Source organism: Procambarus clarkii, chromosome 28, assembly GCF_040958095.1.
Source record: "Procambarus clarkii isolate CNS0578487 chromosome 28, FALCON_Pclarkii_2.0, whole genome shotgun sequence".
Classification (NCBI taxonomy): Eukaryota; Metazoa; Arthropoda; class Malacostraca; order Decapoda; family Cambaridae; genus Procambarus; species Procambarus clarkii.
This window is the reverse complement of record NC_091177.1, coordinates 45815706-45843204: the sequence shown is the minus strand read 5'-3', so window position 1 is coordinate 45843204 and position 27499 is coordinate 45815706. Positions and strand designations below refer to the sequence as shown.

The following is a 27499-nucleotide window of genomic DNA, read 5'->3' as shown; positions in this document are numbered from 1 at the left end:
ACCTACAGATATGTGGAAATTTATTCCCTGCGGGTGGCTGACACAACACTGCCACGATTCTAGGAGATATTACATAACAGTCCACATCCTAATGCAATAAATTCTGTATCACTAAACTACGGATTAGTAGTGTTAGTTAGTTATGACACTCAGTACAGGAAAAACATCCCATTGTACTAAGGATTAGTAAATGAGAATTAGATAATCATGATGCCTAATTCAGGAAATACATCCTTTTGTATTAGGGATTAGTAATTAGTGTTGGATATTTCCAATATAACTCCGGGAGGAGAAATAACGGGTCGTAGTTCAGTGTTAACTACTGACGTACCTGTTCCTCTTCCTGAAGTTATATTCTTAGGTTAGTACGCACATAATGAATGTCCCGGATCTGTGTGACAAGTATAATCTGTAGTCACAGGTACATCTATGCAATGATTAATGTATTATTCTATATGTCTCTTTTGAGATCATGGAAACACTGAATCTACAGTGAAATCAATGTCTAGGGTCGCAGTGACATGTAACTAGATGAATTACTAGACACTAACTAATCACTGGAGACGCATAAATCACCTCAACATCAAACGAGGAATTATGTGTGTTTATACAAAATTAAATTTAGCCTAAGGTGCTGTCCTATCTGGACAAGTATTTTAGGCTATAATAATAACTAAGTTTCTAACCTAAATAAATTCTAGATAAAGTAGACAACTGAGTATATGAGTGTCAGTCTCTATGAATGTAGGCAGTTGTATGCTTTAACGAGCTCAGATTCAACTTGCACTCAGCTGACTAACATATGTTCCCTAATCTACCTCAGTAGAGGGGTAAATGCGGATTATATATATTAGGCTACAGTGCTATAACCCTCTGAAGGTATAACTAAACGCATCTTGCAATCTAAAGATTCTAAATGAGTTGTAAACCTGCTCGGTTTATGCACATTAAGTTACAGTACTATAACTCTCTGGAGATATATCTAAGCACATGATAACCTAAAGAATGAGTATGATAAATGCGATGAGATGCTATGAGGACTGAATGTGGTCAATTATTACTGTCGAGAATAGTTCTGGGTCTGCAGTGGGGTCAATGGCATTTGTTGCTGTGCCGTGAACCGGTTTAGGCTGCTGGTCACTGATTTATCCACTGAGATCTATAGAAGCTAACTCTGCTAGTACTAATTGTACCAGACTGAATCTTGAATTAATATTGATTATCAGCTGGCATAGGCTTCTTCAGGTTTAAGACTACCTGTGAGTAAGTAGCCCCCCTGCTGACTTTAACAGGTTCATTCCCTGTTGTCTGGTTGTTCCAGCAATAAGATGATAATAATGGTCTGCTCCTATTAATAAATCTACATTGGTGAGGCGGTCAGACGTTATCTTGGTGTCAGCCAGTTTGATTCTATTTTTCTGCAAAAATCTGGCTGTGTCCCTCCTCTGGTATTTAGGTCAAATGGGATGTGGTCAACTACTATGGCCTGGACAGGTTGGACATAACCACCTAGGCGTACTAGTGGTTGTACTAGTTCATATTCTTGAGGCCCCGTTTCTGTTAGGAATCTTGCTATGTTCATTGTCACCTTACACAAGCATTTAAGTTTCATCTTGTTAGCTGCTTGTTGAGTAATGAACGTTCTCAGTGATCCCTGGTCGAATAGACCTCTTGTAATGATTCTGGAATTCTTGTTATTTAATTGTAGTTGAGCAGTAGGTAATACAGCATTACTATGAGACTTGATATTAAGTACCTTAGCCTCTTGTTGTTCCTTGCAGCATAGCACAGTGGTGGAAGTGTCCTGTTCCACCTGGAGTTTATGCGATTTGGGCCTATCAACTCCACACAATGCAGAATGATGTTGATCATGATGGCACCTGTTACTTGTGCGTAATGGGGTGGTGCAAGTATTAGGATCATGTTGCATCAAGCACCTAGTGCACTTGTGCAATTCCTTGGGGTGCTTTATCTTAGTAACGCGATCAGGAAAGGCTTGACACTGATAAATGGTATGATTCTCTTGGCAGAATAGACAACATCTCCTTCCTGTAGTAGATGCAGGAGTCACAGTTTTGGGTGACATATGGACTTCAGGATTAAAAGGGCTGACTGTATGAGCATCCATGTTGTTATTTTTTTGCACCTTGCAGCACTGTACTTGAGTGGATTTTCAATCTCTCATTCTGCATTTTGGATACTTTGATTCAGTATGCTTGCACAGTGCACCATGATGCTGGCCCCTTCGACACCTATTGCATGTGTTCAATGGGGTCTCACAGCTGGTTGCATTATGCGGTTTGAGACACCTGGTACATCTGTGTAGCTGCTTGAGTCATCTGACTCGGGTGACTCTATTAGGATAACTTGTACCTTTATATGAGGAATGATCTTGATGGCAAAACAAACATAACCCACGGCCTACAGCTCGTTTAAGGGTCACCGGTTTAGGTGAAACTGCAACTACAGGTTGTGAAGGCTTAGTTGCTTGCATATGCTTGCTGTTTTTTTTCTGAGGAGTACTTGTTGTATGTACTCTTAGTTCTCACTGATAAAGCAGTGTTTGACCTGTTACTGCTAGATGAATTATTAGTACCCATATTACCTAAAGACTGTGTCACTTTAGGAGGTTCAGTTAAGGAATCTGATGTGGATACATTTTCTATAGATTTGGTGTAGGCTACAAGTGCCTAGTTTGCTTGTCTCTTCTTCACTACTAAATGCAAACCTTCTATGATATCCTGAATATTCAGGATGGTATTCTCTTGATGAGATAAGTCCAATAACTGGCATACTAGGTTTATGATAGTCCTTTCTTTATCTTTAGGAGCATCACTATTCTGATTAAAAAAACTGATTCAGCTTCAGCCCTTATTTCAGCATCAGCTTCAGATTCTGTTTCAGTTTCACCCTTAGATTCACTTTGGAGGCATAGTGGTACAGTAGCCTGATGTATTGATTTTTCTGAATCCATAGAACCTGTGGATAAATTTTCAGATAACTGTTCAGTTTCTGTTAATGTAGTGTTGGGTGAAGCTGTGTTGGATGAGGTTGCAAACTCCGTAATTAAGTTTGTGAAAGAATCTGACTTAATTAGAGGAGAATCCTCATATTGACCTAGCTCATTTATTTCATCAGATGAGCTGCTTGCTTGAGCTGGTTCAAGCAGGTTTTTATTGTGTTCCAACTTGACATGAACATCTTCATAATGGGTCAAGTCAGAGAGGATTTGCTTCCTCTTGTCAGCTTCAGTCTTACTGACAAGGAGCTTGTTTTTGTAAGACTTGTTCATTCTCTTCACTTGAACAAATTTTGTCTCTTAAGACTTGTAATTTAATTTTCAGCTGATCATGGTTACCTGGAGACTTTCGTGTAGAAATCTCATATTGGTTAAGCAATTCTACCACTTGACCTTGGAATGAGATTAGAGAACGTTTTGTGCTCTCTAGGTAAGCCATAGTGACTACTTTGTTAAGTGTTACAAAGCTTATGAGGATGTGATTAACAGCTATGGTACTTGCTCATATATATACGTGGAGAAGGTACGGTTGTTAGTAGGTTTGTATTCAATTCCTTAGTTAGGCTATATTATTCTACCTCACGTAGAGGTTAGCTTGCCTACCTAATAGTAAATAGCTAATATATGAGTAGTACTTTGGTGTCTCTACAGGATTTTCCTAGGCTTAGCTCATAACCAGCGTTGGATGGGTAGTGACACCTCAGTAGCATTCAAAAGGTACACAGTAAAGTATAATGAGATATGGTAACACAATTCGTGTTAATTAATGATAAATCCTGTCCTGATTTGCGTTTGCACAATATTAAATGTTGACTAGGTTGTACTGCCTTTTACAATGCTGGTCTACTAGTAATGACCCAACTAGGTTGGCTAAGAATAATGAGTTAGGCTAGAGTTGTACACTGCTCAATACAATTCAAGTCTAAATGCTACTTCTATGAGTTGGCACAAAATACAATAATGCTAATGGTGAAAATTCACGATAGTGCTATTTTTGGGGGTTTTATTATTTTTTATTTATATAGAGTATATACAAATGATTATATATGTCAAGTATCCTACTACTATAAATGATTATATATGTGTGGCAGATATAGATATGTAACTGCCGTAAATTCTATGCGAATGGTAGATATGCTGCCGTAAATCCTATGGTATGGCAGATATGCTGCCATAGATTCTATGCGAGTGGCATATATGCTGCCGTGGATTCTATGCGAGTGGCAGATATGCTGCCGTGGAATCTATGCGTGTGGCAGATATGCTGCCGTGGATTCTATGTGAGTGGCAGATATGCTGCCGTGGATTCTATGCATGTGGCAGATAGGCTGCCGTGGATTCTATGCATTCGGCAGATATGCTGCCGCAGATTCTATGGTTATATCCTAGCACCTGACAATACTCCCTAATCAAAGAGAACAATGTTGTCAGGTATGATAAATGATTAATGAATTGTAGATAGCCTAACGTCTGGCTATATTTTACTAATTATACTGGTTCGTAATTGATCACAATGATCATGGTTCGAAGAACCATAAAATATGTGGAGAAATCTGGGTCTAGTTTATATGCTAATAAAATTATATATAATACTAATATGCAAAAATAATATATAATTCTAAGATGATCGAAGAAGCACTCCCTTTATGGGAGAAATAAAATAAATATTTAAATTGAATAAATTAGAGAACCAGTGACTTACAGATCTGTATGATTAAATACAATTAAATTCTAAAGATTCTATTCTTATGCAAAAATGAACTGTAAATTCAGTATATTCTAGAGCTGCTTCCCATAGCACATTTTGGGGGTATTCTATGAAGTTAGTCGACATAAGGCATATAATATAATAAATTACATACATGATAATAGTAATAAATGCATGTACATAGATTATATAATGGTTAGTAAAATGCAATGTAAAAAATACTACTGCATATACATGATTAAATCCTGTATATAATTAATATGCAAATAAATTCTAATTCTTAGACTCTCATACGACAAGGGCGCTATCTACTAATTAAAACTGGTAATATTCTCAGCTGGTTTAGAGGAACGTGATGTGTGTGTCCAATCTCTATAATACGTTGAGACCAGCCAGGAGATAGTAATCCTTGGGACACGTGATCAAGGGAACAGTCACACGTCTTCTCATTTGACTTACACCACGCTGCAATAATTAACTTCCATAATTTCCACTCCAAACTAGTAATCACACATTTAAATGCAAGATCTAGAATAAAAGGAGGGGTGAAAGCAGCACTCACATGGGTGTATTGTTTTGCCTACAGCATCACGACAAGGTACCTACATTAGAACATATTTAAGAGCTCATTAAATAATACTAGGTGGTAAATTACCTGCCGAAACTGGTGTCCGTGATTCTGGTAAGCTGCACCCTCAATCTGAAGCCTGGAGAAGTATGGATTCTTGCAGGATTGTAAGATTTGGAAGGACCGCTTCGGTACACCTTGCTGCCAGTGGATCAAATATGGCGAGTCCTACTTCCCTCTCGGGAACACATGCATGCACAATAGCTCCCATTGGGGGCCCGAGCTTAAATGATTTTAATTATTAGAAGTTAAATAGGGAAGGAAGTGTGTATGACGAATATTAATGTCATAAATAAATGTGTTATACGGTATTGTAATTTTTTGCAGTGCAAGTCAGTTAATGTAGACTGCTCTAATAAAATGAGAAGCTTGGAAGTGGAAAATATTTTATATTATAATGTTATTCACTGGAACAGCTATCTAGTTGGGTAAGGGAAAAATCCTACCAAGCTTTCTAGCTGGGTAAGTTTACAAAGTAAACTTATTAATAAATGATTTATCCCGAATAAAGAAAAGTAAATGATTGGACTTCTATTAGATCTACAGATATGTTGAAATTTATTCCACGAGGGTGGTTGACGCAACACTGCCATGATTTAGGAGGAATTACATGACGTTCCATATCCTAATGCAATGAATTCTGTATCACTAAACTACGGATTAGTAGTGTTAGTTATGACACTAAGTACAGGAAATACGTCCCATTCTACTAAGGATTAGTAAATGAGTATTAGATAATCATGATGCCTAATACAGGAAATACATCCTATTGTATTCGGGATAAGTAATTAGTGTTGGATATTTCCAAAAAAGGGCCCTGGGATGTTCATCACCACCCCTACTGTCCTCCCCAAAGTCCCTGGGGCCGGATTCAGGAAGGTACTTACGAAGGTTTTTCCTCTTAGCTAAGAGCGAATTCCTTCTTAGCGCCTTCGTGGCGGCTAGGTCCGTATTCAAGTAGGTACCCTAAGTGGAAAAACCTTCGTAAGTTCATTCCGGGATTTAAGTGTGGTTTCGACCACTCGTAGCTTTACGTAAACTGGATATAAGTCATTTTTTCTCTACTACATAACACTGGGATCGATTTATGATATTGGAACATGACCAAAATATTATAGCTGGTGAATCTAGTGAAGAGGAATCCTTCGTGTTAGTTATATATGCATTCTCTGCTTGAAACTTGAAGTAAATATGTGTTTGATGATAGTAGAACTAGTTTTATAATAGCAAGATATTATACCAGTAGTTATTAAGTAAATAAACACTGGTGAACATGAAATATGAGAGAAGGTGATGAGCCCTGCCTGATGGGATCATTTACTATCACCAAATGCCCCTGTTCACCTAGTAGTAAGGGTGTACCTTAGCTATACATACCCATTTCTAATTTATTTAGTTTGTTTTTATTTTTAAATTAAATCTGGGTGAGACATAAAATAAAAATATGCTGCACAAATGATGTTAGGTAAGGAAAAGGGTAAAAATGTCAAAAACTTTATTCATTGAATACTTAAAGCTATAATTATGACTATATAGATTAAAAAAGAGAGAGGGAAGTAGGGGTCCAAGACCTCTTCCTGTTATACAATTTGGGTGTGGAACAAGTAATTATCAAAAGAAGGCACCATGCCGGGAAGGCTATGTAGCAGTAAGGCAGTGAGGTGAGGCAGCTACTTATTTGAGAAATGCTTATTTTATTTACCTTATAAGCTGAGGCAGCTTATTTTATTTGAGGAATACTCAGCTGATTCCTCTACATTTAGCATGGAACAGATTTGTGTACAAGACCTCTTCCTGTTACTCAATTTGGCTGTGTGTAACCAAACTAGAAGTGCTCTACAAATCAAGGGGACCCAGAATGTGGAATGACCTCCCGAATCATGTCAACGGCTGTACCTCTCTCAACCAGTTTAAGAGTTAAACCAAGTACTGCCTAATTAACTCCATGTAACCTAACTTACCTCCTAAATGTCAACCCATGTCTTGCTATTTTTTAAACAACGCTGTTCACCAACATGTGCAATTGCTGATTTATGCTATGTTAACCCCCTTTTTGTATTTTTTATTCCTTCTTTCAACACAATTTATACCTAATCCCGATTACTATTAAGTTTTAGTCTGTTTTTTTCCCCCCCACACCTTGCCCGAAATGCTAGAGTATTAGTGGCTTTAGGTATTGTATGTACTAGCTCTGCCTATAAATCCAACATTATGTTTGTAAATCAACTGTATGTACTTTTCCTGAATAAAATGTATTTATTATTGATTTTTTAATCAGTAAGTATTAAAAGAAGGCACCAAGCTGGGAAGGCTATGTAGCACCATTGTGTGTAACAATAAACCAAATTTTTTTAACAAATAATGCACCTGTATGGGAAAACAAATCCTGTCAGCTGTAAAAATATTGATGCAGTTATTTAAATGAAAAATATAATGAAAGAAATATTACTGGTTTATTTTTTCCTATCTTTTTGTACTGTACAGTATATCCAAGGAAGTGAAAAATTGAGACATAATGCACAATTTAATGAATGATTAGCATGGATTAGCAGTTCAAAAGAAATATGACTTGTATTACATATCAACATGAGATCTTAATGATCCATGGTCAACATGATTTAATAAGGATAATAGAGTACTGTATTTGTAATAATACAAACTATAATTTAAAATCTTTATTACTGATTTTTTTTATTAAGAAGATTAGGTATACACAGCAATGTGCTGCTACCCTATTCTATATGGAATATTACACAGTGTAGATAAAAAACTAGCTATAAGTTTATCTAATACTCTCATCTCACAGGATGGTTAGACATACTGTACATGGAATCAATTTAGAAAATACCAGCCTCAATACAAAAAACAAATCAACTCTGACTAAACAACTCTAAGCAATTTTCACAAGAGGTAAGCACTGAATCATGGAAACATTATATTATAATTACTCTTACCAGTTTCTACAAAACTCCTCTCAAACAATGTATTTTTAAACATGTTTAGGTATACACAGCAATGTGCTGCTTCCCTATTCTGTATAAAGGACCACACAGTGTAGATCAAAAACCAGCTACAAGCTCACCTCACAGGATGGCCAGTCATACATGGAATTAGGAGAGAACAAAATACTTAATGCTGATCTATTAGCCTCCACTGGCAAAATCTGGGTGCAGCACAAGAATATCTTCCAATATTCCTGAGTGTATGAAGTAATTACAGAGCTCAAAATACCTCATACCATTTGGTATGAAGTCACTGATAACAGGACAATCACAGATATAGTGTTGGAGAGTATGTTCTCTCAAGTAGGACTGAAAACAGATGTTTTTTTTCCACCAAGAGGGCTATAAACCCATGGAACCGCCTACCCGCTGAAGCCGTAAATGCCAAATTCCAGCTAAAAAATATAATTAAGACAATTGGCGGGCCCTTCAACAAGCCGCCGGCTTTCTGTCCTCTTCGAGGTCACTAGATAGTTAGTGGCCCTTGGGTAAATTCAGTAAATATATACAATAATTGTCAGCGCATCTTCCGAGCAACAAGGACAGCTACACAGTATCTCTTAGAATTACGTAGGTAAACAACAAATGTAACATATTTGTTTACTACAATGTCGGTGCTGGCTGTAGAAGTTGAAAAAACATTGTTTTACTTCGAAATATACTAATTTTATAAGAAAATTCGACGTAAATAGGAGGCAGTAGAGCTGCGATAAGCCAGCGCTAAATCTTCAATATGAAGAATGTTGCTGCTCTCTGATTGGCCAAACGAAACACAGTAGTGACCTCTATCGGCACGCAGGTGAACCAACAATTTTTCTTCCTAAGTATACCTTATTGAATCGCACCTAAGCATCTTCTTAGGGCGCACTTAGGAACCTTCGTAGCAAACCCACTTACGAAGAAATACACAGAGCTTCCTGAATCTAGGTCCTGGGACGTTCACTACCACTCCTACTGTCTTCCCCAAACTCCCTGGGACGTCCACCACCACCCCTACTGTCCTACACAACGGCCCTGGGACGTCCACCACTCCCCCTACTGTCTTCCCCAAAGGCCCTGGGTCGTCCACCACTGCCCCTACTGTCTTCCCCAACGGCCCTGGGACGTCCACCACTCCCCCTACTGTCTTCCCCAACGGCCCTGGGACGTCCACCACTCCCCCTACTGTCTTCCCCAACGGCTCTGGGACGTCCACCACTGCCCCTACTGTCCTCCACAACGGCCCTGGGACGTCCACCACTGCCCCTACTGTCCTCCACAACGGCCCTGGGACGTCCACCACTGCCCCTACTGTCCTCCCCAACGGCCCTGGGTCGTCCACCACTCCCCCTACTGTCCTCCCCAACGGCCCTGGGACGTCCACCACTGCCCCTACTGTCCTCCCCAACGGCCCTGGGTCGTCCACCACTCCCCTACTGTCCTCCCCAACGGCCCTGGGACGTCCACCACTGCCCCTACTGTCCTCCCCAACGGTCCTGGGTCGTCCACCACTCCCCCTACTGTTGCTACATAATATATCATTGTCGCGTGATGGGTCGACCCCTGGTCGCCCAGGGACGTCAGCTCTGGTCCCTCACTCTTGCTGTATAAACAACTGTCTCAACGCATATGGGTTGTGCCCAGAGATATCCATTCTGGTCCCTAACTGTTGCTTACGCTTCACTTCAAGACGCTACTGACTCCCACCTTCAGGGTAACTGTTGACCATACCGTCAGTGCGTGTAGCTCCTGGGCCCGCCTGCTACCCGTTGTTGCACACACTCGGCCAGTCACTCGAGTATGTTCTTATTCCGTCTTGACTTACATCTTGAACCCGAGGTTGTTTCTGAGTGTAACTAGTCACGGCTGTGTCCGTGGACTGTTTGGAGACCACAGTGACACCCTCTTGGTGCACCAAGAAGGTGTACCCCTCAGCACTCTTCCTGATGCCTAAACTTCTTGAAGCAAGGGTCACTCTTCCTGGCGACGAAGACCTCACTGACGTCGCAGCTTGCCACACCCTCGGCCTTCTGTTGCACAGCATAGACGTAGTAATTTCCAAAGAGGATAGCTCCTGGGTTCACATCCTTGTGTTGGATACCGGTAATATATAATATATATATATATAATATATATATATATATATATATATATATATATATATATATATATATATATATATATATATATATATATAAATATATATATATATATATATATATATATATATATATATATATATATATATATGTCGTACCTAGTAGCCAGAACTCACTTCTATGCCTACTATGCAAGACCCGATTTGCCTAATAAGCCAAGTTTTCATGAATTAATTGTTTTTCGTCTACCTAACCTACCTAACCTAACCTAACCTAACTTTTTCGGCTACCTAACCTAACCTAACCTATAAAGATAGGTTAGGTTAGGTTAGGTAGGGTTGGTTAGGTTCGGTCATATATCTACGTTAATTTTAACTCCAATAAAATAAATTGACCTCATTCGTAATGAAATGGGTAGCTTTATCATTTCATAAGAAAAAAATTAGAGAAAATATATTAATTCAGGAAAACTTGGCTTATTAGGCTAATCGGGCCTTGCATAATAGGCTGAGAAGTGCGTTCTGGCTACTAGGTACGACACACATATATATATATATATATATATATATATATATATATATATATATATATATATATATATATATATATATATATATATATAGAATATATATATATATATATATATATATATATATATATATATATATATTTATATATATATATTTATATATATAAATATATATAAGTATATATATATAAATATATATAAGTATATATATATATATATATAAATATATATAAATATATATATATATCAATATATATAAATATATATATATATATATATATATATATATATATATATATATATATATATATATATATATATATATATATATATATATATATATATATATATATATATATATATAAATGTCATACCTAGTAGCCAGAACTCACTTCTGAGCCTACTATGCAAGGCCCGATTTGCCTAATAAGCCAAGTTTTCATGAATTAATTGCTTTTCGACTACCTAACCTACCTAACCTAACCTAACCTAACTTTTTCGGCTACCTAACCTAACCTAACCTATAAAGATAGGTTAGGTTAGGTTAGGTAGGGTTGGTTAGGTTCGGTCATATATCTACGTTAATTTTAACTCCAATAAAAAAAAATTGACCTCATACATAATGAAATGGGTAGCTTTATCATTTCATAAGAAAAAAGTTAGAGAAAATATATTAATTCATGAAAACTTGGCTTATTAGGCAAATCGGGCCTTGCATTGTAGGCTGAAAAGTGAGTTCTGGCTACTAGGTACGACATAAATATATATAAATATATATATGTCGTACCTAGTAGCCAGAACGCACTTCTAGGCCTACTAAGCAAGGCCCGATTTGCCTAATAAGCCAAGTTTTCCTGAATTAATATATTTTCTCTAATTTTTTCTTATGAAATGATAAAGCTACCCATTTCATTATGTATGAGGTCAATATTTTTTTATTGGAGTTAAAATTAACGTAGATATATGACCGAACCTAACCAACCCTACCTAACCTAACCTAACCTATCTTTATAGGTTAGGTTAGGTTAGGTAGCCGAAAAAGTTATTTTAGGTTAGGTTAGGTTAGGTTAGGTAGGTTAGGTAGTCGAAAAACAATTAATTCATGAAAACTTGGCTTATTAGGCAAATCGGGCCTTGCATAGTAGGCTGACAAGTGCGTTCTGGCTACTAGGTACGACATATATATATATATATATATATATATATATATATGTCGTACCTAATAGCCAGAACGCACTTCTCAGCCTACTATTCAAGGCCCGATTTGCCTAATAAGCCAAGTTTTCATGAATTAATGTTTTTTCGTCTACCTAACCTACCTAACCTAACCTAACCTAGCTTTTTTTGGCTACCTAACCTAACCTTACCTATAAATATAGGTTAGGTTAGGTTAGGTAGGGTTGGTTAGGTTCGGTCATATATCTACGTTAATTTTAACTCCAATAAAATAAAATTGACCTCATACATAGAGAAAAGGGTTGCTTTATCATTTCATAAGAAAAAAATTATAGTAAATATATTAATTCAGGAAAACTTGGCTTACTAGGCAAATCTGGCCTTGAATAGTAGGCTGAGAAGTGAGTTCTGGCTACTAGGTACGACATATATATATATATATATATATATATATATATATATATATATATATATATATATATATATATATATATATATAAATATATATATATAAATATATATAAATATATATATATATATATATATATATATATATATATATATATATATATATATATATATATATATATATATATATATATATATGTCGTACCTAGTAGCCAGAACTCACTTCTCAGCCTACTATGCAAGGCCCGATTTGTCTAATAAGCCAAGTTTTCATGAATTAATATATTTTCTCTATTTTTTTTCTTATGAAATGATAAAGCTACCCATTTCATTATGTATGAGGTCAATTTTTTTTTATTGGTGTTAAAATTAACGTAGATATATGACCGAACCTAACCAACCCTACCTAACCTAACCTAACCTATCTTTATAGGTTAGGTTAGGTTAGGTAGCTGAAAAAGGTAAGTTAGGTTAGGTTAGGTAGGTTAGGTAGTCGAAAAACAATTAATTCATGAAAACTTGGCTTATTAGGCAAATCGGGCCTTGCATAGTAGGCTGAGAAGTGCGTTCTGGCTACTAGGTACGACATATATATATATATATATATATATATATATATATATATATATATATATATATATATATATATATATATATATATATATATATATATATGCGAACAAGCCTGAATGGTCCCCAGGACAATATGCAACTGAAAACTCACACCCCAGAAGTGACTCGAACCCATACTCCCAGAAGCAACGCCACTGGTATGTACAAGACGCCTTAATCCACTTGACCATCACGACCGGACATAATGAGGTGATAGCCTAAGCTATTTGAACCACCCCACCGCCGGCACTCGGATAGTAATCTTGGGCATAGCATTTTACCAAATCACCTCATTCTTTGGGGCACACGTGAGGAACACAAATGCGAACAAGCCTGATTCAGGCTTGTTCGCATTTGTGTTCCTCACGTGTGCCCCAAAGAATGAGGTGATTTGGTAAAATGCTATGCCCAAGATTACTATCCGAGTGCCGGCGGTGGGGTGGTTCAAATAGCTTAGGCTATCACCTCATTATGTCCGGTCGTGATGGTCAAGTGGATTAAGGCGTCTTGTACATACCAGTGGCGTTGCTTCTGGGAGTATGGGTTCGAGTCACTTCTGGGGTGTGAGTTTTCAGTTATATATATATATATATATATATATATATATATATATATATATATATATATATATATATATATATATATATATATATATATATATATATATATATATATATATATATATATATATATATGTCGTACCTAATAGCCAGAACGCACTTCTCAGCCTACTATGCAAGGCCTGATTTGCCTAATAAGCCAAGTTTTCATGAATTAATATATTTTCTCAAATTTTTTGCTTATGAAATGATGAAGCTACCCATTTCATTATGTATGAGGTAATTTTTTTTTTATTGGAGTTAAAATTGACGTAGATATATGGCCGAACCTAACCAACCCTACCTAACCTAACCTAACCTATCTTTATAGGTTATGTTAGGTTAGGTAGCCGAAAAAGTTAGGTTAGGTTAGGTTAGGTAGGTTAGGTAGTCGAAAAACAATTAATTCATGAAAACTTGGCTTATTAGGCAAATTTGGCCTTGCATATTAGGCTGAGAAGTGCGTTCTGGCTACTAGGTACGACATATATATATATATATATATATATATATATATATATATATATATATATATATATATATATATATATATATATATATATATATATATATATATATGTCGTACCTAGTAGCCAGAACGCACTTCTCAGCCTACTATGCAAGGCCCAATTTGCCTAATAAGCAAAGTTTTCCTGAATTAATATATTTTCTCTAATTTTTTTCTTATGAAATGATAAAGCTACCCATTTCATTATGTAAGAGGTCAATTTTTTTTATTGGAATTAAAATTAACGTAGATATATGACCGAACCTAACCAACCCTACCTAACCTAACCTAACCTATCTTTATAGGTTAGGTTAGGTTAGGTAGCCGAAAAGGTTAGGTTAGGTTAGGTAGGTTAGGTAGTCGAAAAACAATTAATTCATGAAAATTGGCTTATGAGGCAAATCGGGCCTTGCATAGAAGGCCAAGAAGTGCGTTCTGGCTACTAGGTACGACATATATATATATATATATATATATATATATATATATATATATATATATATATATATATATATATATATATATATATATATATATATATATATATATAGTATATATATATATATATATATATATATATATATATATATATATATATATATATATATATATATATATATATATATATATATATATATATATATATTAAGAGGATTTTTGTTAAATCTTACTATGCTGTTTAACATTTATAAACTTACAGGATGAGGCATCGTATCCAGCGTTGTATAAGTTTGCAGTTAAAAAAAAAGATTTGACTGGGTTAACTGCAAATGAGTCAAACGTGATAACTTTGCAAATATTACTGGAGAAATAATGTGGTTATGAAAAAAGTATTGAAGCTCTGGCTTCAAGGGTATCCCTGATAGTTTAAATGTGGTTCTGAACGACGTGATTAAAGTGGTTACGATCATTAGAGGAAACCCACTCGGCTATTTGAAAGGTAGTGATTAGAAATGGTGGTGATCATTGCCACTTACTGTACCAGACTGGGGTCCCTTGCCTCTTTGGGGCAGTCATTATACGAGTTCATCAGCTAAGAATGCATAATAATTTTGTGTTTTCTGGAAAGAAAATTTTGATATGGCAAATTTATTTTGTTATGACAAATGGATAAATAAGTTGTCACATGTTGTCATGTCTGAAGGAAATTAACTTGAAACTACAAAGCTTAATTATTTGCTCCAAAACTGAAGAAGTCAGAGCAAGCTTACTATTGAATCAAGCCACATCAAGTGGAGAACCTGAACTATTACATGTTTCTAACCCTGTTGCAACACATTGAAGAAAATAGCAGCATTGAAGAAAGTGTGAACAACAGTACAGTTACCTCTCTTGGCTTTTGTTTTCCAGTTTTCATCCTTTTATTCCTGAGAAGTTTGAAGTAAGAATGAAAATTACTGGGGAAATTTTCCATTAGTTTTGGAGCCCATTGAATTGATCGTAGGTTTGAATGAATACAAAATGAGCTGCTGCGCGCATGCGTGTCACATGTAATGATACATTAGGAGCAAGGCAATAATCATCAACTTTGTCATCATTTCATACGTCAGAATTAATGTTTCATATATTTATTCTGAAGTTGAGTATTATTTCATTGCTTCGTTTTATGATCGGTTACACATGTCAGGTTGCATTTACCACTCTCACACGGGTAAAAACAAAAACAGAATCTGACTTAACAGTTAATGCAACTGATATGCATGTAACATTATAATCGTGTGAACTTCGGCCAGCATTGATCAAACATTTCCACATTGTTTTACGAAACCTATAAATCTTTCCTCCATCATGCCAGCTTTATTTACATTTAATAAACATTTTGGGATTTTCGAAAATTCCACAACCTTAGGTTATTATTGTTATAAACAGACTCGTAGGGTTTTGGACTTCATAAACTGGTTACTACATGTAAAAAAAGGTGACATAATAGAGGAGAGATGTGCAGGTCTTGTGACTGGTTGTGTAATCCTTGATGAATCCAGTCCAGACTGGGCCCAAGTAAAAGGTAACAGGAAGGGTCACCAGTCACACTGTCATCATATGAACCAGACTGGGCCCAAGTACCAAGTAACTTGAAGCCCATCAGTCACATTCAACAGGCAAATTTGAAGTTTACTTATTGTATAGTTGATTAATTTTAAATAATTTCCCCAACTTAATACTGTAATCTTCACTAATGAGTTAAAAGCCATAAATTAGCTTACTCAAGACTGGTCTTCTGCAGTTTTATATATTTGACATACTTAAAGTGGACGAATCTAAAAGACTATCAATTGGGTATTTATTTAACATTAGGCAAATACAGGTGTGTGAACATTGCACTATTTTTCCTTGCGTTATATGTATAAATCTTCTGCAGTTTTATTTCTTTCACAGCGGCGGTTAATGATTGATTCAACATGGGTTAATATAAATAGGACTTACTGTATAGTCCATCAAAAAAGCCTTCTGCATTTTCATTATGTTTAATATACAACCTTTTAACTAGAAATAATCTTTGAAAATGGGATTAAATATTAACTCATTGAAAATGGGATTTAATATTAAATTATTGAAAAAAGATTAAATATGCAATCACAGAAAATGATCTTATTGAGGGAATATGAAGACTGACTGGCTGATGACGTCATTGAACATTACAATGACTAGAACTGCATGCGTCACCGAGGTAACTAAATTTAGGTTTGACAGAAGGGGGGGGCAGGGGGTCTTTATTCTCCTCGGGAAAAATAGTAGGAGACAGAAGGGAGCTGTTCATAAGTGGCGGAAAAATAGTAGAAGTAGACGGAAGGGTACCATCGATAAGTGCCCCAAAAATAGAAGGAGATGGAAGGGTTTTGACCGCATGACAGAAAAAAGTAGTAGGAGACTATGGGGTGCTGTCGAAAAAACGAAAACAGCACCCCGTAGTCTCCTTTTATACAACTGTCTTGACCGAGGGCCAAGTGACTCGGAGGAACAATGGGAAAGCATCAACTCTGATCATCCTGAACATCTGGACATTGTTTAGTTGGGGCACAACAGAAGTGCCCAATAAATGGGCAATGAACAATAAACACCAAAGAATTGTTCCAAAATTCGATCGTTTTAACCAGGATAGAGAATAAAACAGATAGTATTTTATTTCGACCACCACAGAAATGAAGGAATTAAAGCATTAGAGCCATGAGGACATTGGAAAAGTCAACCTCAATAACAAATTGGCTAAAACTAGGAGTAGGAGAGAGCATAAAATCACACACAGCGCTGCAGTGAAAATGCTGGCCTATGGGGAAAGGTGGCACGTATCAACATGATCAGAAAACAAACGAAGCAGCAAGCACCGTCGGCAGCTTAGACTCGTTTGTGAACAGAGCAGAGGTTTGTAAAAGGCAGACGTTGTTATTAAGCAAAAGAAGTTTCATAATTGTTTCAACACTGTATCTAACTCAGGTCATTCCCTTCATTACAGAGGAGCACAACAATTAATGCCAGTTCTTTATGTATTACTGACACTTAGTCGACATGTATTACATTATGAAGACAAAATGTGGACACATGTCAATAAAAAATTGATATTTTTTTATATAGTTTACATTCAACTATTTTCCAGGGCGGAGTGTTCTGAACACGGGCGATCTCCACCAAACACCCGCGGCCTCACGCCTTATGGGAAGGTAAGAAAATGCAGATCTTACCTAATTCATCCCTCACTTGACCACTACCTGACTTCACTCACACTAGACTAACCTTCACGCATATCTGCTTCCCTCCACCAGCCTACTATCACTCCAGATACCGGATTTTTTTTACTATTCTTCTAACTTTAACTGTTTGCTATCCTCTTACCGCCTGACTCTGACTCCTTACCTTGGTGCTTTTTCTCCTGCCCACCTTCGTCACTCGCAGGACTTCATAGAAAGACTGCACCTGCAGTCCTCCTGTTAGATGTTTAGTCTTGATGTCGACTCTCTGTTCACTAATGTTCCGCTCGATGACGTTCTCTCTTTTCTTAGTCAGAAGGCGACTGAGGGCCTTCTTCCCCTCCCGCTTCCCCCTGACGTTTTCCCTCGAACTCATCAGACTCTGTGTTGACTAACTCATTCACTTTCAACGGAAAATACTTCTCTCAAATTTTCGTTGTCATTATGGGTTCCACTCTTTCCCCATGTTCTTACCAATCTCTACATGGAATACCTCGAAACTTTTCTTCTTCCTTCTATTGATACTAGTCCCACTCTCTGGCTTCGCTTTGTTGATGACTTTTTGCTTTATATTTAAATCAAAATACTTTAAGCATAAATAGTTGCTTATGTTTAAAGCATAACATTCATGACCCTAGTCGTTTCTACCCCTTCCTCTCCTCTCTTAACAATCTGGCTCCTTCTATTCATTCCAAAGTTTAATGGGAATCTAATTGCCTCCTTCCTTTTCTTGACGTTCCTGTTCATAGCTCTGTGTCTGGGTTCTCTTTCTCTGTCTACCGCAAACTCTTGAATATTGGAATGTACATTAACTTTTTTCCCACAATCCTTCTTCTATTAAGATTTTTTTCATCGCTCTCTTCCTCTGTACTCTATGTACCAGTGACCCTCAGTTTCTTGATTCTGAAATTTTCTTTTATTTACAAATCTTTCCCTCGCCTAGTATACCTCTTATACTTTATCAACTATGCCTATTGTGACGGTAACGCGTTGGTGTTCGGCTGTTCAAAGCTAGGGGTATGGCCTCGTCACATAGTATTAAAAAAAAATAGAAAATCTGGAACTTCGTCTGTGGTAAGGTAAGGAGAAGACACACAAAACACAAGTAAACTTTAACAATGGAATTTTAATTACGTTAAATAAACAAAACATGAATAAAATGGACAAACAAATTCGTATAATAAAATCAATCAATCAAAATAATAAGAATAATTAAATGACACAATGAAAAGTTACGTTAAGACAAGTGAGCAAAATAACAAGAAGTGCAATATACAAGTAAATGAAAGGTGCTGGAATATCGGCTTTAAGCTATCACCTCTCTTAGTACACGTACGCCAAAGCTTACGTCTAGCAGGGAGAAGTGTTAACTGTGAAAGCACGGAATATTCTGAGGACTGAGGTCGTGGCGGCCCCAGACATCAAGTAGTATGGGGGGGTGGAGTGCAGTTGCAGCCCGACCGGCGACCAATCAGAGGAGCCGGCAGCAAGACGGGTAGTTTGGCGGTTTGAGTCTGAGCAGGTGTTCCTGGTTGCATACGTTTTGCGCTCTGGCAAACCTTGCTGGTGTTGTTGTCGTTGTTGGACATTTCTTCCATAGTAGTTTTATATAGAGGTGACGACGTATTTGTGGAGGGAAGAGCAGGCTCAATCTCTTGAAGGAGATTATCGTCACAACTCTCCCCCGAAGCCTGCGGTTCTGGAAGAAGTACGTCGTTATGTGGTGGAGTAATAGATGGAGTCGCTTCTACTTCATAAACTCTGGAGAGATCATGGGCTAAGATGTTGTCGGAATCTTGGTATAGCGTGTCTCCAGGTAGATTTTCTGCAGTTAGCAAGCCCATAGTAGAAGACGTTGAGATGAGAAGTGGGCGTGCTGCAGGAGGTGTAGGGTGGTGTGGTCCGTGTTGATGGTGGACCGAGCACTTTTCAGGTGTGGAGTGAAGTGCTTGAGCTTCAGGATGATGAAGAGTAGCTCCTTGCCAATTGTTCCGTAGTTCCCTGTAGCAGTAGTCGCTGACAGGTGTATTCTCCTCGCCTCGTTGCTGCATCGCGACACCACCAACGTCGGTACCACTGGCGTCGACATGGAGGATGAAGGGCTTATCTGACGAGGTGAGAGTGGAATTAGAATAGGGCAAAGGAGCACGATTATTATCCTGAAAGCATTTGGGAAGATCATTAAGGATTTCGGAATTAGAAAGCGCTGACTCCTTGTCAGTGCTTTCGGGAGGAGAAGCTGGGAAGGTCTCACTGTGGATGTAGGGTTCTGTGAAGGTAGAACAGTTAGTCAGGACAGTGGGAGGAGTACCATTATATTGCTTCAGGAGGTTGACGTGGCACAGCTGGGTCTTCCGCCGCCTATCTGGAGTTTCTATGACGTAGTTGTTGTTATTCCGGCACTCTTTGACACGGTAGGGTCCTGAAAACCTGTTTTGTAAAGGTGAACCTGGGATAGGGAAGTATGTAAGGACGAAGTCTCCCGGCTTGAATTTTCTTACTTTGCTGGTCTGGTCGTAATGAGTCTTCATTCTCTCCTGGGCTTTCAATAGATTATCATGGGCAAAACGGTGGACTCTCTCTAGAATGTGTTGAAGGTTTTGAAGAAACTGGGGCACATTCTGATGCTCACTGAAGGTGGCATCTCTGAGAGAGTCTTTGAAAGCCTTAAGGGGAGTACGGCACTTACGGTCGTAGAGCATCTCATAAGGAGATACTCCTAGGGACTCATTGGGGAGACTTCTGTAAATACACATTATAAGGTCAATCTGCTTATCCCAATCCTTAGAGGTTTCACTACAAAACTTTTTCAAGAGTGCTTTGATGGTCTGATGACTACGTTCAAGAGAACCCTGTGAAGCAGGATGATAGGGGCTGGACAATACCTGTTTGATGTTGAACTCCTCCAGTGTCCTTTTGAAGAGATCACTGGTGAAGTTGGTACCACAGTCGCTCTGAATCTCCCCGGGAAATCCGTATTGAGTGAAGATCTTCAATAGATGTTTTATAACCGTAGCAGCCGTGATGTTCTTCACTGGAACTGCTATGGGAAATCTGGTGGTAGGACACAGGATGGTTAGGATGTAGGCGTTACCGGAACTGGTCCGAGGTAAAGGACCAACACAGTCTATTATGAGTCTGTGGAAAGGTTCCGCAGGCACCTGTATGGGAATCAGTGGCGCTCTGGGAATGGAGATGTTCGGTTTGCCTGCCATCTGACATGTATGACACTGTTTTACGTACTGTTTGACGTTATTTACCATACCTGGCCAGTAGTAGTCTTGACGAATTCCATGGTAAGTCTTGTTGAAGCCGTAGTGGGAGAGCGCTTCGTGGGCCAGGTGTAGAATAGTGGGCCGCAGGCTGGTGGGAATCACAAGTTGTTCGATGTTGGCCCAATCGTCCTCCTCCTTCAGTTTACTGGGTCTATATCTGCGGTAGAGCAAGTCGTTCTCTAGGAAGAACCCAGGAATACTGTCGGGTTGAGTCTCAGCCTGGAAAAACAATGGTGTTAAAGTAAGATCTTCCCTCTGCAACTTACGGAACTCCAACTTGGTCAGATGCGGGAGGAGTTTCTGAGGGTCTTGAGGGACAGCGGTAGCAGTAGAGTCAGCTGGCTGTGGACGTGCGGCTTGTGCACGGGTGGTCACGAGAACCGGAGGAGAAACTTCATCACTCTCTTGAACCTCTGCTGGAACATACTCTAGAATAGGGTTACTTGGCACAGAGTTACACACCTGGGGTTTGTCCATGACGATCAGGTTGGTCGGTTGCAGGTCTTCTGCCAAGTCGTTGCCTAGGAGAAGTTGCACTCCAGGCATGGGAAAAGGCTTTTCCCTGACGGCGACTTGGACTTCTCCGTTCACGTAGGGACAATCCAGGTGGACTCTGGCGAGAGGGTATGGAGTGGTAGCAGTGAGGTCAGTGATGAAGACAGTTTCTCCGGTGTAGGCGATGTTGGGCACAGCCGACTTCAAGATGATCGATTGAAGAGCCGCTGTGTCCCTCAAGATCTTCAATTTGAAACGTCCCTCCGGATTTGAACCGTTGGCAGAGACAGTTCCAGTATACAGGTGGTTACTGAAAAGAGAAAGATCATTAACATTAACACCAACATTCATCACAGGCTTACCGGACTTAGGAGGAGTTGGTTTGGGTTTTTGTTGGTCAGTGGTTCCCTTGTATTGAGACTTACCACACTTGTCTATGGTATGTCCATAGAGTCTACAATACTTGCAGTACAGTTGTGAACCAGCTTGATCGGTGCTCACTTTCTCGTAACTGTACCACGACTTCTTACTGGAGGATGGTTCGGGTGTCAGCCGGTGGATGAGGCTGTAAGTGTCAGCCGACTTAGCACACTTCAGGTAGTCGGTTTCTTCTTTATCTGCCAAGTAGAGACGGACAGGAGGCGGCACACGTCTCAAGAATTCTTCAACAAGCATCAGGTTGACGAGTTCTGCAAAAGTAGAGACATGTGCTGCTTCCAGCCATTTCATGAAATACCTCCGTTTCGTGTTAGCAAACTCGAGGAAGGTAGTGGTACTTGCCTTCAGGTGGTCACGGAATTTCCTTCTATAACTTTCAGTAGAGAGGAGGTAGGCGTCCAACACTGCTTGTTTCAGAGTGTGGTAGTCATTCTCAGACGCCAAAGTACTGAGTGTGACTGCAGCTCTACCTGTAAGATGGACTCTGAGAAGTGTGGCCCATTGGTCGACAGGCCAACTGAGTTGATTAGCAAGGGTTTCAAAGGTGGTAAAGAACACATCAACTTCTGCTTCTACAAAGGATGGCATTAACTTACTTGCATGTGATATATTAAAACTGACGGGAAGATTGGCAGTAGCTTGCTGGCGTTGAGTGAAGTGTGAAGTTTCCAAGGCGATTTCTCGTTGACGACACTCTAGAGCCAGAGTCGCTTGTTGCTTGTCATGTTCGCGTTGCATCTCCAACTCGCGTTGTTTGGTTTCAAGCTGTACGCGTTCCCGCTCCTGGAGTGTTTCAAGCTGTACTCGTTCACGTTCACGGAGTAATGCGACCTCACGTTCCTGGAGGGCGATTCCACGTTCGTGTTCTTCTCTCCTCAAGGCAGCTTCACGTTCGTGTTCGTCTCTCCTCAAAGCAGCTTCGCGTTCTCTGAGGGTGATTTCTCGTTCTTGTTCTTCCCTCCGTATGGCAGCTGTTCGTTCTTCAATCTTGGCCAGCTCTAGTTTGAGTTTCATCGTCGCCAAATCAGTTTTATCTGTAATATAGTAAGTTTCATGAGTTTCAGAGTCTATCTTACCTTGCTCTAAATAGTAATCCAGCAACAGGTTGTATAGGTCATTTTTGTTGGCTTGGTAGGGAACTTCTAGTTGATACTCATGTGCAAGAGTTTGTAATTCAGTCCTCTTGGCACGACTTAAAGTCCCTATTTCACCTGGTGGATTTGTATGGAAAGCTTGGAGACGAAACATGGTGAAATTAGCAAATAAAGGTACACGAATATTCAATAGTGAATGTCAGAAACAGGACAACGTGGCAACTGATACCTATCCTGTGAGATCTTTAACAATTAAAGTTAAGTAAAAGATGTTAAATGATTAAATCAAATCAAGGGCGCAGGAAATCTTGTACCCGGTACTCATGTAAGAGGATAAGGGCAAGAAAATCCTACTAACAAATGAAACAGAGTTTCGAAAACAAATGAAACAGTTAATTGCCTCAAAAGTAAAATTGGTAGTCCAAGGATGTAGGCATACCTTGCCAAGTCTCTATAGGACATAAAGCAAGTTTTTCCTACTGAATTGAATATGATACTTACAGAATTAGCGAACTTTTGTGCTCTGAAAAAGTAAGCTAATTCCCTACCGTTGTATGTATCATCATCTCTGACTGACGTGTAGGGGTGCGAGGTGTCAACTGGTGACGAGAACTGCTGCTGAGGTCCCAATTCAGCAACTAAAGTTCGAGCTAGAGGAACTATGGCCCTCTTTGTCCTCCTACAGTCAGATTGCAGAAGATTGGGTACTCTTGACCCGGGGCAGACCACAGTACCAGGGTACCAATATGATGATCTGTCAAAAATGAGAAATATCCAAGGGACAAAGATGGTAAACACGAGTAATAACACGGAGGGAGAGATGACCAATTAAGAGTATGACTGCGGCCTACAGTCACCACGTAATCCAAAGTTGTCTCACCTTCACTATATGTTACTCTCGTAATGCACAATACACTGCACCTTATAAAAAATGAAATTGAATATGAAAAATAGTAAAAGCTACGTTAACAAAGTTAAATACGCTTACCATAAATTACCACTTGGCACCAGTACCTGAGTGAAGCTCCTAGGACAGGCCCCCATATAATATGTGACGGTAACGCGTTGGTGTTCGGCTGTTCAAAGCTAGGGGTATGGCCTCGTCACATAGTATTAAAAAAAATAGAAAATCTGGAACTTCGTCTGTGGTAAGGTAAGGAGAAGACACACAAAACACAAGTAAACTTTAACAATGGAATTTTAATTACGTTAAATAAACAAAACATGAATAAAATGGACAAACAAATTCGTATAATAAAATCAATCAATCAAAATAATAAGAATAATTAAATGACACAATGAAAAGTTACGTTAAGACAAGTGAGCAATAACAAGCTGTGCAATATACAATAAAATGAGAGGTGCAGGAATATTGGCTTTAAGCTATCACCTCTCTTAGTACACGTACGCCAAAGCTTACGTCTAGCAGGGAGAAGTGTTAACTGTGAAAGCACGGAATATTCTGAAGACTGAGGTCGTGGCGGCCCCAGACATCAAGTAGTATGGGGGGGTGGAGTGCAGTTGCAGCCCGACCGGCGACCAATCAGAGGAGCCGGCAGCAAGACGGGTAGTTTGGCGGTTTGAGTCTGAGCAGGTGTTCCTGGCTGCATACGTTTTGCGCTCTGGCAAACCTTGCTGGTGTTGTTGTCGTTGTTGGACATTTCTTCCATAGTAGTTTTATATAGAGGTGACGACGTATTTGTGGAGGGAAGAGCAGGCTCAATCTCTTGAAGGAGATTATCGTCACACTATTCTCAGGCTAAACGTAATTTCTTTTATCACAAACCTGTTTCCAACACTATTACCACTGTGCTCTGTCTTGCCTTTGAACCTGAACTAAAAAAGTCTCACCAATACCCCTTTGTTCTCTTGATGTAAAACTTACCTTTCGACAAACTAACACTCTTCGTAGTAATCTGGTTCACACTGCTCCTCCTGCTACTAATACTCCTTGGTGTCTACTTTAATTCCTGCTCGTCTTGTACTCTCCAATACTTTGTGGAAACTGGCCGCACACTAAATGACATGGTTAAGGAACGCAAAAGAAGTGTTAAATCTACAGACACAAACAATGCTCTCTTCTGTCATGTTAGGGACGTTAATCATCCTATAGATTGGTCGTCTTCTAAAATAATATTTTCTGCCTTTACTCGTACAGACACCGTCTTGTTAGATCTGTTCTGATACACAAGCTACCCAACATGAACCTTAGTCCTGGCTTTGTTGTTGTTGACTTCCATTTCACAGTACTTTCTTACATGATCCAACATTCTTAATAAATAAATCCTTCTTAATAAATCTGACTTTAGCCTACACCCCTTTTCTTTTCCTTTCTTTCCTTTTATTCTTTCCTCATCCCATTCTTCCTTCATTCCTTTATCACAATCTTACAATATGTTTCATAATGTCATGTAACAGTTCCGGGAGCTAATAGCTCTCTTCTGTCCATTAAGCTGCCGATAGTTAATTATGGAAGATGTTCCCTAGAGTTCCTACCGCAACCTCCAGTTCAACACCTTGTAACCTCGGGTTTTTATCACCTAAGTACCACAAAAAAAAGGCATTGTACTTGATCAGTTACTAGTAAACTCTGGAGACTAATACTTTTCACTGCCACCATCCATTCTAGTAATCCTGTGTAAGACAAGGAATGGAACTTGTCTGTACAACACGATATCAGAGATGTTCTTGTATCAACTGTAAGTATGTCCTCGAACCTAATCAAGCCTTTTTAAGTCAAAAACTTAAGTCCCAAAGAGTCAGAGTATTCTCCCCTCCCCAACCTGCAGTCTATCATTGGGAACCCAAGATCCAGGGATCGGAATTAAAACCAATTTAAAACAGCAAATTATTCAATTACATATTTACTATTAGATATTCACTCAAATGGGTATAACAATTCAACGATATCATTAGATATTAAATATCAACATGAATACACAAAATGTGAGTCACCACACAGGAAATTGAAAGTACACAACACTTAAGTTGGAAAATACAATATATGTCACCTTACTAGTTCACTCGCCAAAGACTAAACCTAAGTTTGATAGAGAGAGAGCGGGGGATGTTACAGTCGACAGAGTCCCCACCCGGCCTGTGGAAGCCAGGCCTGACCGTGGGACTCACGACCAGCGGTCTCCACTGCTGTTCTGCTCATCCCTCAATTCTTGAATCCTGTGTCTCTTATGTACAGTTCCATGCGTATTTATGGGGGGATCCGGGAGCTAAGATTCGTCTACCAAGTCTCGTAGAGAGAGCCTGAGAGCCTTAGGCTTTCTACCTAAAACCTAGACAGTGGCTAGGCTGTCTAAAGGACACACCCAGCCAAACGGGTGCAATTATCGGCATAACAGAAGAAAAGGTCACCTGATATGACCTGACCCCTGCTCAACCTGTAGTCATTAACTTATGATGGGTGTGATTCCTTAATTGCTAGTCTTAAAATATCATGTCTGGCTGACTCGTTGTTCTAAAACACATTTATAGTATTACAGCCACATCCAGTAGTTTAGCTTTCCAGATTTCTGGTCCTCCATGTGGGTCTCCGTTCTCCCAGTCTATCTTCCCATGGTTGAAGTCTCTTATAATTATCAATCTGGATCCATTCCTGCAAGTAAAAAAAAGCTGGTCTTTATTATATTAAAGATAGCCAAATGGTTTCTATCATATTCCTGTCTAGGTCATCTGTCGTTTGGTGGGGGGGGGGGTATATATTTCTAATACTATTATTTGTGGTCCTCCAATTGCTACGGTGTCTGTTATGTACTCACTGAACCCTTCATAGCCCATTAAAACAATCTCGTCACATATCGAGTCTTTTGTATTGAATAAGCCACGCCTCCTCCACTTCTTCCTTATCATATAGTATTCCTTGTAGAAACACTGCATATATTACGACTTTTGTTAATATTGTCTCTTTGGGTGCTAATATGTCTGGGATTTCTTCTTGTGACCATTCGACAATTTCGCCTACTTTATTTGTGATTCCATCTGTTTGAGAACATTACCTTGAAGGTCACTTTCCAACTTGTCCTCTAAGCGAGAGTAAGGCCTAATTTGGACAGTCGTCCAAAATCCTAAAAACGTCGATATATAGTTCCATAAACAGAGCAGGTCATAACCAAAAATGTTCTCATGTATATACTGTATCATTAAGCTCTGATATATTTTTTTGCATGAAAAGAAGTTAGGATGTGTGTTTAGTTTATATATTAGATCAGTTTATAATGAATAAAATCGTTTCT

At 38.7% G+C, this 27499-nt stretch overlaps 1 protein-coding gene across 1 annotated transcript in view; it reads left to right on the top strand.

Annotated features, from left to right (window-relative positions):
- The window catches only part of LOC123755128 (dipeptidase 1-like), a 648930-nt gene that overhangs the window by 337936 nt on the left and 283495 nt on the right, over window positions 1-27499 (top strand). Inside the window, exon 4 of the mRNA XM_069332760.1 lies at window positions 17860-17923. Within this exon, the coding sequence (XP_069188861.1) occupies window positions 17860-17923 (64 nt within the window). The remainder of the gene's footprint in view (window positions 1-17859; window positions 17924-27499) is intronic.